This window comes from Akebia trifoliata, chromosome 7, assembly GCF_017979445.1.
Source record: "Akebia trifoliata isolate Shusen 1 chromosome 7, ASM1797944v1, whole genome shotgun sequence".
Classification (NCBI taxonomy): Eukaryota; Viridiplantae; Streptophyta; class Magnoliopsida; order Ranunculales; family Lardizabalaceae; genus Akebia; species Akebia trifoliata.
This window is the reverse complement of record NC_141381.1, coordinates 29,641,799-29,653,314: the sequence shown is the minus strand read 5'-3', so window position 1 is coordinate 29,653,314 and position 11,516 is coordinate 29,641,799. Positions and strand designations below refer to the sequence as shown.

Genomic DNA, 11,516 nt, shown 5'->3' with positions numbered 1-11,516 from the left:
ACACCTTCTCCCTCTTGCATCTATTTTGTTTGCTTGTTTGTTTGTTTAAGCTATCACCAAAGCAACCATGGATGGAGGGAATAAATTAGAGGTGAGTTTCATTTTATATAAGATTTTGATTTTTGTTGGTATAAGAGAGATTTATATATATATATATATTTTCTTGTTTTTATTTAGGGTATGTTTGATTGCATGGAAAGTCACTTTCCATGGAATTTGAAATCCATGGAAAATTAGTTGTGGAAAATAGGTAGGGTTGGAAAATCAAATTCCATTGTTTGATTTCACTTGGATAAAATCATGGAAAAAATATGAGAAAAAATAAGAAGAGGAGAAGGAGGATGTGGCGACGACGAGGGCGTCGGTGGCGGCGACGACGGCGACAGCGACGACGACGGTGGCGGCGACGACGGCGACAGCGACGACGACGGTGGCGGTGGCGGCGACGACGACGGTAACGGCGGCGACGATGAAGGTAAGTGAGGAAAATGGGGGGAGAACTTGGTGGTGGTGGTGGCGGAGGAGGTGAGGGATGGAGAAGAAGAAAAATAAGAAGAGAGAGAGAGAAGGTGGTCGGAAATGGAGTCGACGGCGACGGCAATGGTGACGACGACGGCAAGGTTAATGTAATGGTGGTGGTGGTAGTGGTGGTGGTAGGGAATAATTGATGATGGAAAACATGGGTGGATTTCATTTTCCCACCCATATGGGTGGGAAAGTGAAATCCATGATTTAGTAGACTTTTTGAATGGGGTGGAAAATGAATTCCATTTCCATGTGCAATCAAATACTTGAAAAATGTCATTTTCCATGGAAATTGATTTTTCACCTTATTTTTCATGTGCAATCAAACATACCCTTAGTGTTTTGCTTGCGGTCAATAGACATTGAGTAAAAGATTGCCCTTGAGTTGGTCTCCTGTGCAGAAATATCAGATGTTCGAATATTCAGAAGCTATTAACATCAAAACAACCACACAGTTTCAGTCAAAAAAAATTTAAATGCCAACTCTGTCAAGATTTCGAGTGGTTGAACGATGTAGTGAATCCTCCTACTACGAGTACGAAGTCTTTTAGCTTCTTCAGGGCCGTCTTCGAAGGAAAACGCTAGTAGTAACTCTGCAAGTTCAACAAGAGCAGGGAAAATTAAAAAAACCGTAAATATGGATGTCAATGATTTTTGTGTTAATTTTGTAGAAATTTTTTTTTTAAAGAAGTGATGTAATAAATATATAGTTTATTTATTATCATGTATGTACTCTTTAAGTTTAACTCTTTGAGGATTGAGATAATTGATCGAAGCGAAGAAAAGTAAGTCTTCTTTTTTTCTTTTCCTTTCAACCCATAGTTAACAGTTCAAACTCTAATGGTTCTTGTTGTTCTTTAGTGCATGGGATGTATAAATTAATATTCCATTTCAATTTTCTGGTCAGAACTTCGCCACATTGGGCATCATTTTATCGTCTGAGAGATTCATGTACCCTTGATCAAGAGGAATAACATGTCTGTTTTTATTCAGAGTCATGCTGGTGACCTCAAGCTCAAACCTCATATCGCACTTCTTAATGTGAAAGTGGATAGTAACCATAGATGCTTTTTCACTCGCATCTCGATGAAAACTATATATGATTCACATATACTTTCACGTCAAGAAGTGCAACATAAGGTTCCAGCCTGAGGTCACTTCAGCATTATTCTTTTATTTATGGTCTGAGAGATTCAAATGCAAACTTACCATTGTAATTGTAAGTTAAGAAGCATGGGTCTTAAACCCCCGTGTTCGCCCTTGTTGATAAAAAAAACCCAATCATTTATTAGCAAATCACGCCAAGAATTGATAGAAATAAAATTTAAACAGAAATACAGTTAAAATAAGCAAATTCAAGAATGTAATAAAAATGATTAGTATATCAAACTTGTTTACAAATTGTGTTGAAAACCCTGAATTTCTTTTTTTTTTTTCTTTCACCACAGGGTGATTCTTCTGAATATGTTGACCTTCAATAAATATATTTATCAAACACCAAAAGGAATCCCCAACCTCTCACTTTAGATGGGCTCTTCCCTTGTATTGGCACAACTCCATAACTTTGTTTCACCACACTCACAAAACCCAGAGCCACCATCATAAAAATGACAAACGTTCCACACAATATACAGAAGAGTCGTGCTGGAGTAACATCGTGGAGGACATTTCTGACATGGATGTGTCATAACCATTGATGTTTTTCATCGAAATCTCACTCGAATCTCAATGAAAAACATCTACGGGTACAATACATATCCACATCAGAAAGTTCCCCACAATGTTACTTCAGCATTATCCTAAACAAAATACATAACAATGAGTAAATATAACCCCAAACCACTCTTCCTCTACACTAAGATTATCTAACCACGGGTAGCTTCTAGCGTTGGCATAAAACTACAGTCTGCACACACCAACAACACAATATGAGAACCAATATTAGAAACATCAAAAGATCAATAGGAATAAAAGGAAGCAATAATTCAATAAAAATGTGGTAGAGATACCTTTTGGGTTCAGATAAACAAAACAAAAAATAATAATCGACAATAATAGAAAGAGGCTAAATCCTCTGCCATTACTTATGCCCTAAGTTGATAATTAAAACACCATCTTTGTTGGTCCTGTGGAATTGGACTCTATACATTTGGATTCACTGATTTGTAAGCTTTATGGTTTCAAGAAACTGCTTAGATTGTCAAAGGGAAGGAGTCATGTTACCTATACATTTGGAGTCATACGCAGTACACATGCTTCAAGTAACATGAACTTATTATTACTCACCAATACAATTCCAACAGAATTTCAGATTTTAAATTTCCAATTCACTGTCCACCCAAACCACCATTCCTTATCAGTTTTTTTTTTTTTTCCAAATAATCCACCTCACCCCAACACCTCACAAACCAACCAAAAGAAAATATCTGAATTGCCTCTTTTCTCAAACAAAAACCCATCAGCTTAATAAGAAAGTAAAAAAATTGGAATACAAATGGGTATTTGTTCTTGGTGAATCCCACATTAACAAAGTGCAAAACAACTAAAAAAGAAAGAAAAAGGAGTGGATAGGAATCAAAATTTACAAAGCAAATAGTCCATCTTTTGCTTGCACAAAAAATCTCCATAATCAATGGCTCTCACAAAAGATCAAGTGAGAAACATGAAAGGAAGATGATCGGAAGGTTGCAAAGACCTCTTGAGTTGCATCACCAAGACTACACATTTCCTGTAACAAATCGATTTTGTTAGCCAAAAAGATACTTACCGACTCCGAATGTTCCTACAAATTTTTAAACATATATTATACTCAACAAAAAATATCCACTACATATAGTACACTCACTGCTATATTATAGCTTTCTTGTGTTCCAACGGTCAGTTGCGTAAAAGATTTCTCACGTTGATTGAAATTGTTCAGTTCTCCCCCAATACCTATACACACCATATTCATTTAAAAGTACAGTTAGTAAATAACTTGTATTTAGATAAAAGTTATATTTGCGAAACACGGCAAAAACTAACATGTTGGTTATTATTCGTCTCATGGCAAACACTCGAATTTTTCTTTGAATTGTTTTGTGCCTGTTATCAAAGTTTAGATCAGAATCTTATAGTTAACATATTAAAAAAAAAAAAAATTACTAACCATCTTTTTCTTTTTGGCATTAACTATTTTCTCAATTGTTGACTTCAACCTTTTAGGTGGTCGGCCTTTACGCTTTACTTGAATGGGATCAATAATCTTGCTAGCATCTGTTTCGTTATTCCCAACACTTCCACTTGGGTGACTGTTGGAATCTTCGTCATGAAAAGCTAAGCATTCTTCATTCATTCTTTTAATTACATTCAAGGCAAACTTGTATTTCCTATCTGATTTCGACCCAAACTCTGCAATTTTATGACAATGCATGTAAATGTCATCATAACGATCTATCGGGGAACATGCAAATATACCAACTTCCTTCGAACTCTCGAGACCATGCACACGCTTAAAGTCTTTTCTCCATCGTTGTAAGATGTATTGGGATGGAAGCTCTATGACATCATGAAGTTCAAGTATACAAATTGCATGCTTGCATAAAATACCTCGAGACTCAAATAAACGACATATACATTGCACTTCATGCTTTTCTACATTGAAACAAACTTCATAATTTCTCAAGATAGCCTGACTAAGCCCCTCAATGATCATCCTTTCTTTTACTTCATAGAAATGAAAAGATCCATTTTGAGATAAAAATTTGTATCGACAATTCACAACCTTCTTTACCTCTTCTTGAAATTTTGAAAAAATGTTGCTCGTGTAAAGTGAACGTAATTGCTTCTCCAAAGGCATAGTTGAGACTAATTCGCGATCCTTATAAAATGAATGAAAATCGGCTATAGCTTCATTTTCATACTTTCTTTCCAATGCAACTTCGTACTGACTAAGAAAATGCTTCAAAGAAGTCCTTGAGCTTACATATCCATCAAAAAACGCATTCATACTTTCACCACGTTGAGTTGCAGACATTCCTGCCCAAAATTGATCTTTCAAAAACACCGGTACCCATTTTTGTCGAATCTCATATAAGGACTGAAACAATTGATTATCCTGCAATGCAAATTCTTCAATCATCTCTCCCCATGCCAACTCAAATTCTTCCACTTTTAGTGAGTCATACACTGTCTTTTTTAACTTAAAGACGATAGCTTCACGTTCTTTGTAAGCACCCAATTTCTCGAGAATCTTCTCCATTATGTGCCATAAACATAGACAATGTCGAGCCATAGGGAACACCTCAGACACAGCTCCTTGAATAGATTTGCACTGATTAGTAATTATTGCATTAGGTGGTCGGCCTGACATGCACGATAACCAAATGGTAAACAACCATATATAGCTTTCCATTGATCCATTAGAAAGTAACCCACAACCCAAGAAAATTGATTGTCCATGCTGATTGACTCCGAAAAATTGTGCAAATGGCATGTCGTTTCTATTCGTTAGATACGTTATGTCAAATGAAATGACATCACCAAAATACTGATAAGATGCCCGAGATCTTGCATCGGCCCAAAACACATGTCTTAGACGTCCCTCACCATCAATGTCCATCAAATGGTAGAAATTTGAATTTTGTTTTTGCATGCGCATAAAATACTGTCGAATTGCTTCAGCATCACCGTCACCAAGTCTTAGACACCTTGCACTATCAACATGATTTCTAGCATCTCTTTCACCAAAGAATAAGTTATCGATGTCCCCCGCTCGTGTAGCAAATGAAAGGAACGATTTGCTTATTGGTATCCCAACTGTATCATTCAATTCAAGTTGTTTTTTCACCCGTTCATCCAATTCTTTATTGCACTTAAAAAATCTCCATTTTTTTGGACTAATCATATGATTATGTATGAGATCAACTTTTGTTAAACGCCATCGACCATCTTTCTGTAGTGACGAATTAACCTTAGCTTCACATCCTATTCTTGATGAAACTCGTGTTGAATTCGTACAATCGTTTGGTGAAATATATTTACCCTCCCTAACGCAACATATCGTACATCTTCTCACTTTTTTGGTGTCTTTATCACTCCATGTGCCTCTATATTTAATACCAAATCCTATTGTTCTAGCATAGGCTTTATAAAAATTATAAACCTCATCCATTGAATTGAACATCATTCCTTTTTTTGGTTCTAAATTATCTTCACCCATATTATCATCATCTTCACCCATATTTCGTGGACTTTCTTCAAACTCATCCATTTCTTTTTCTTTTCCTTTATCGGTCGGCGATAACCCTTCCATATCCTATATTTAAAATTAAAAAAAAAAAAAAAACATATTAGTTCATGATTAGGTTCAAGTCAACAAACTAAATACAAAACATAACTTGAATTACTTGTGTTGTTAAGTGCCTCTTTTTGACATAGTGAAAACTAACTGACCTGCTGGAATCAAGTGGTAAAGCACTTCAAATATGGATGTAAAAAATAAATAAATCAAATTACACTCATTAGAACATCATTCATTCTAAAGTGGTAAAGCACTTCAATCTCTATAAACCACTTTACTCTATAATAAAACAAGTTGGGCAACACTATGTATAGACCTTGCTGCATGAAATTTTCCATCAAGAAAAACTAACTCCATCTTATTTTGGGAACACAATTGCATTGTGGTTTTTACCCTCCTCAAGACTCCGGAACAAGTAATTATATAAGAATTGCAAAAATAATAAATAAATGGAACTTCATGACTTAATGCAAAGTATTAAAAAAAAAAATGCAGCAAGTTAATGAGATGAAATCATAATAGTAAAATTTTATGCATGCCTTCAAATCAATGGACTTTGTCTGAATGAATCAATACCTGGTTGTACTAGAGAGCAATATTGAGAGACAACGCTGGTGCTGGGATCTCTTCCTCTTCCTCTTCCTCTTCCTCTTTTGGGATCTATAAGCAACGATTCTTCTGCAAGAGATAACACTCAAACTCCAGGTAATTAGGTTGTATTTCGATTTCGGATGAAAAATCTGAGAACAGAGGAGATGGAGTTCTTTCTGGGCGTCTGTGTTTAGGGCTTGACTATGGCACCTGATCATAAAATAGAAATAAATTAATCAAATTTACATTTTTACCCTTTTCTAAAATTCTCAATTCCCTTCCCTACCGAGTACCGACCACCTTTTTCTTCTTTTTTCTACGGCGACCACCGTTTCTTCCACATACTTTTTCTCTCTTCATATTCAACTCTTTTTTAATTTTATAAGAGATTGAATCAATGAAGATTAGGTTTTAAGGGTTTTTTTCTTCAAGTTATCTTTTTTTTTTTTTTTGGTGCTTTTAATCATACAGAAAGATGGAAAAATCACTTTTAAAATCTTCAAAACTACAATTTTGAATGAAAAAACTCAAAGATTTTTTGACTGATTTGTTCAATAGGTTTAAATCGAACTTGCTTTAAAAAATTTGATAGGTACATACCGAATATTACTAAACATGTTCAGTAGGTAAGGTTGTCAATGGATCGGGTCTGGATCGGATCAGGGTTGATTTGTTTTTTATCCAATAAGGCTCGGATGGGATCCGATACTGATCTGATAAGTATCGGATCAAATTTATTATCAAAACTCAATAATAAGATCTAGACCAGACCCATTAACAATTGGATTGGGCCAAACTCGATTTTATATACAAATCTAAGTGTCGTACATCTCTACAAATATATAATATAATTAATATACATTCTAAACTATTATCGGATTGAGACATGGTTGATCTAGATTCGATCCAATAAGATATCGGATGAGATCCTTATCGGAACCCAAAACATCGATCCAAACCCGAAGCTATCGGATCAGATTTCGGATTTGATTTGTTCCATTAACAACCCTATCAATAGGTACCCACCAAACAAAATTTTCTACTGTATATTACAAAGTCGATTCAGTAGTAGGTACCTATCAAACATTACAAAACAGATCAAAAAAGAATTTTCGCATGTAAATGACTTCAACTCGATTGGAGTTATTAAGATATAAAAAACAAGTAAGATTAAAGTTTAAAATCCTCATTGAAATCTTTTATTGAGTCAAAGAATAAGTAGAGATTAGTTTTGTGGATGTCTACATAAAGAATACAAATTTATTTCATTTGATAGTTCATGGGATGTATGCATGAGAATTTCATTTAATTAAGAGCGTGCATTGGAAATTTTTTACTTTTTTAGGTGTGTATGTTGAGTAAGTGGGTACATAGAGTATTTGTTGTGTCCAGATAGATAGACACTCCCTTTAATTTAATGGGACTTTGTGGGAAAGATTCCACCATTCACCTTGAAATCATTCAGAACGAATTTGTAATTGAAAATTCATGTTCTTCTTATAGTTTTTTAAAATAGATGCATTCGACAGTTGGCAGAAGCAAGAACGTGTGTACGATGATATTATTGAAAGAATGTGCATCTGATCGTTTATTGATTTTGAAAATTATCGAGAAAAAATGAAGGGGATTGATGAAGACGATGGATCCCATCTACGTTCTTAATGGAACCGTAAGTTTAAGCCCAAAGATTGGTGCTTGAGGCCTCTATGCTTGGCTGAACCCAAACTAGGGTCCAACCGAACTAACCTCACAAGCCCATTTGGCTATGTGTGTGTATTTAGAATTGGGGCGTTAGTCAATAATTTATTCTTGAAAACTTTAAGGAGATATTATATAGTAGACTGAAATACTATTATATCACAGACTTGCCTGGTATGATAGAACTTCAGTCCGAATTAATGAATATATTTTGAATTAAATAAAATAGTATGTATATCTAGCAAAGTTGGAAGCTTGTAATATAAGAGGATGGAAGGCTAAAAGATCCTACACCCTCTTGAGTTCTCCACCTCTTTATAAATAGGACCAAAGTACACGGACTTCGGAAAGAGGAAAAGTTAAGATCCACCGTGCATTTTCTTTGGAGGTTAGTCCACATTCGTCAAGTTGTGAAATCGATACTCAGTATGAGCATTAATTCCTTAAGGGCCACCTGCGAGGGTGTACCCTTACTTACCTGGTGCGTGTGATGTGCGGGCATTGCATGTGCTCCAAGACTAGTCCTTGGACAACACCATGTTTATGGACTGGGCAAGGTCCAAATATGGCCCCGGTCTGCTGTTTATGGGGATACCCGGTTATCAAAAAAAATACTTGTACAAAGAGATGCAACCCTGTTTTTCTTTTAGTTGGTTATCAAAAAAAATACTTGTACAAAGAGATGCAACCCTGTTTTTCTTTTAGTTACTGATCAACTGTAAATCAACATATAAATACTATGAAATATTTGATTCATTCTTTGTTTTTTGCATTTATTCTGATTCGTATTAATTTTCTTAAATATCAAATTATCATTCTTATAGTTTCATTTGGGATTCATGTGATTGTTAAATCATTTATATTGTTTATATATATTTTTTGTACATGTGCCAATAATTATACATTTTTTTATAAATCTTGTAGTCATACACAATATCCATTTTCAAATTAATATTACTCATATTATTCTTTTGTAGATGTTCTTACAATTATGTATTTTTTTTCCTTTACTCATCACTTTATTATTCAAAATTTATAAATCTGTATCCGTATCTGACTCTACATCTGAATATTTGTATCTGTTTTTTTTTTTTTTTAATTCGATTTTGTTAAGAATATTTGTATCCAACTTTTTAAAGGATATTTGCATTCGACTTGTACCCAAATTTCAAGTGGAAAGCAAAGTAAAGAGAGGAGGGGAGAGGGGGGAATCACTACTTGAAAACTAAACAATTTGACAAAAAAAATTGACGGGCCAAGACCCATAAATTTTAGAAACTGAATTTTGATGGTCTAGGACCATCAAAATTCTTGATGTTCCTAGATTTGACGGCTCTCATGCTTCATTGATTTGATAATTTCGGTCCGTTGAAAAAATAAATTTGACAATAAAAAATCGACGCCAATTAGACCTCTTGGCCTATCGAATTTTATGAAATTTAACAACCCAAGGCAGTTAAATTTGGGCTTTTTCACATGGTGAATGCTATACTTTAATTAAATCTAAACCTAACCCTCCCTTAAGGGTTTTGTTATTTTCTTCTCTTCTTTTTCTTCATCTTTTTTGAAGATCTTTTAATGGAGATTTTGAAAGTGGAAGAGAGAGTAGGAAGTTAAAAATTGTAGAAATGGGAAAGGTTTAAAGATATATGAGAATAGGTTTGAGGGTTAGAGAATGATGTTCAAGCACCTCCTCAAAAGGGAAATCCTCTTTTTATAGATTTTTTTAGAGCATTTTTAGGGTTAAAAGTGTCTAATCCTAAATACAATTAAAAAGACATAAGATTTTATGGACTTTCTTTTGGAAGTTCCACGTTTTCAAGGGCATAAAAGGGAAGAAAGTGTGCCTCTTGAGCCATGTTTTTTAAGCCCATGTGGGTTGTACCTAAAAGCACCATCGATCCGGGTGTACGGATATGTTTTTTGGTGTTTTGGGAGTCGTCACCTAGTTTTATGATATAGAAATCGAAACATGACTCAAAACAAATAAAAAAGCACTGATTTATGAAAAAAAACGAGTTACGGGATTTGAAAGTGTTAGGCACTACTCCTACCCTAGCGAATGTCGATCTCTACTTTTCCAAAAAAAATTATATTGTAAAAAAATGACCTAAAAATTAAAATAAAAATAATACATTTTTTTTACCTGGGTGACTACGATGGTTAATTTCTTCAAAATTAGCAAAGAGCGTTTCTTGTGTGAGTCTTCTCACTTTTGTCTCCGTTACAAGATCCACTTCTGATCTTCGAGATGAGGTATTTTCTTCATAAATTTAAATATTTTCTAATTTTTCTAGGTGTTTTGAGGGTTTTTAGGTATTTTTAAAGTAAAAAAAATGAGGTTTGGGTATTAAGTATAGACCTGCGTCTTCAAATTATGGGTTTTGGGAAGCCTTGGGAGAGTTTTTGACCTCTCTTTCCTATGATTTTTCTTAACGTGCGAATTTAGATTGTGGAGGCTCTTTTTTATAGAGCTTTTTGGAAGTTTTTTAGTTTGACTAGGTCTCTTTAAGTTGTTTAATTAGGGTTTTGAATTAGGATTTTAATTTTTACATAGAATGAGAATATTTTTTAATTTTTAAAGAATCCCCTAATGAAGGATTTTTTATTATATTTTAATTATTTGAGATCCCCGATGGAGGGTTCTTTTAATAAATATTATGTAGGCCCCACTTAAAATTTGACCTGTGGACTTGATTGGTTGATTTTATTTGTTCAAAATTTTAATTTAATTTATTAAGATTTCACTTAATTAATGTTTTAATTACTATTTTTGAAATTTTAAATTTTTAGGGTTGGAAAATTACCATTTTGCCCTCAAAGAGGACTTTTGAGTTGAGATGTTGTTTTTCGATGTTTTGAAATTAGTTTTTCGTAAGGAATTTAATGAAGGTATCGATTTTTGTCACTTATGAGTTTTTAGCGCAAAATGATTGTGAATCCTAATAGGGGTATTTTTGTAATTTTATTGAATTTGGTAAAAAGTGGTAAAACAGTTTATTTGATTTTAATTTATTTTTTTATGTACTCGAAAGGATTTTTTTAATCGTAATGTAGGCTCTAAGGATATTTTGATAATTTGGTCAATTTTTATAATTTTTTCTCGTAAAACTTCTTTTTGTCTCAAAATGATGATTTCTATGTTTTTGGGTCATATTTTTCCAATGTGGCATAATATCTCATTTGAATTTTTAAAACATATCTAGTAAAAATAAAAAACATTGGAATATTCATCCATCATTAAGAAACTGTCACAATCAGGTTAACAAATTGATTAATTGGACGAGTGCAAAATTGGGGTGTCTATAGTATTATGTGATCCATTTTTTAAGATGGAGTAAAAGTAAAGATAGTAGTTTGAAGAGATGATGACATTTGGTGAGATGAGATGGAATGTAAGGGTATGCCCTTGGGGATGAAT

General features: G+C 33.9%; 1 protein-coding gene across 3 annotated transcripts; it reads right to left on the bottom strand.

Moving 5' to 3' along the window:
- Positions 1-1,879: 1,879 nt before the first annotated feature.
- On the bottom strand, positions 1,880-6,676 carry LOC147398885 (protein FAR1-RELATED SEQUENCE 6-like). Of its 3 annotated transcripts, XM_086448224.1 has the most exons (6): positions 6,383-6,676; positions 3,674-5,821; positions 3,550-3,609; positions 3,371-3,459; positions 3,111-3,253; positions 1,880-2,431 (listed from the first exon to the last, which is right to left on the bottom strand). In XM_086448224.1, the coding sequence occupies exons 2-4, from the start codon at positions 5,816-5,818 to the stop codon at positions 3,442-3,444; spliced, it is 2,223 nt and encodes a 740-aa protein (XP_086304350.1). In that variant the 5' UTR covers positions 5,819-5,821; positions 6,383-6,676; the 3' UTR covers positions 1,880-2,431; positions 3,111-3,253; positions 3,371-3,441. The 3 variants fall into 3 exon arrangements, with proteins under 3 accessions (XP_086304350.1, XP_086304349.1, XP_086304351.1); XM_086448223.1 differs by having other exon boundaries at positions 1,880-3,253; XM_086448225.1 differs by lacking the exon at positions 3,550-3,609 and having other exon boundaries at positions 1,880-3,253; positions 6,383-6,673.
- Positions 6,677-11,516: the final 4,840 nt, after the last annotated feature.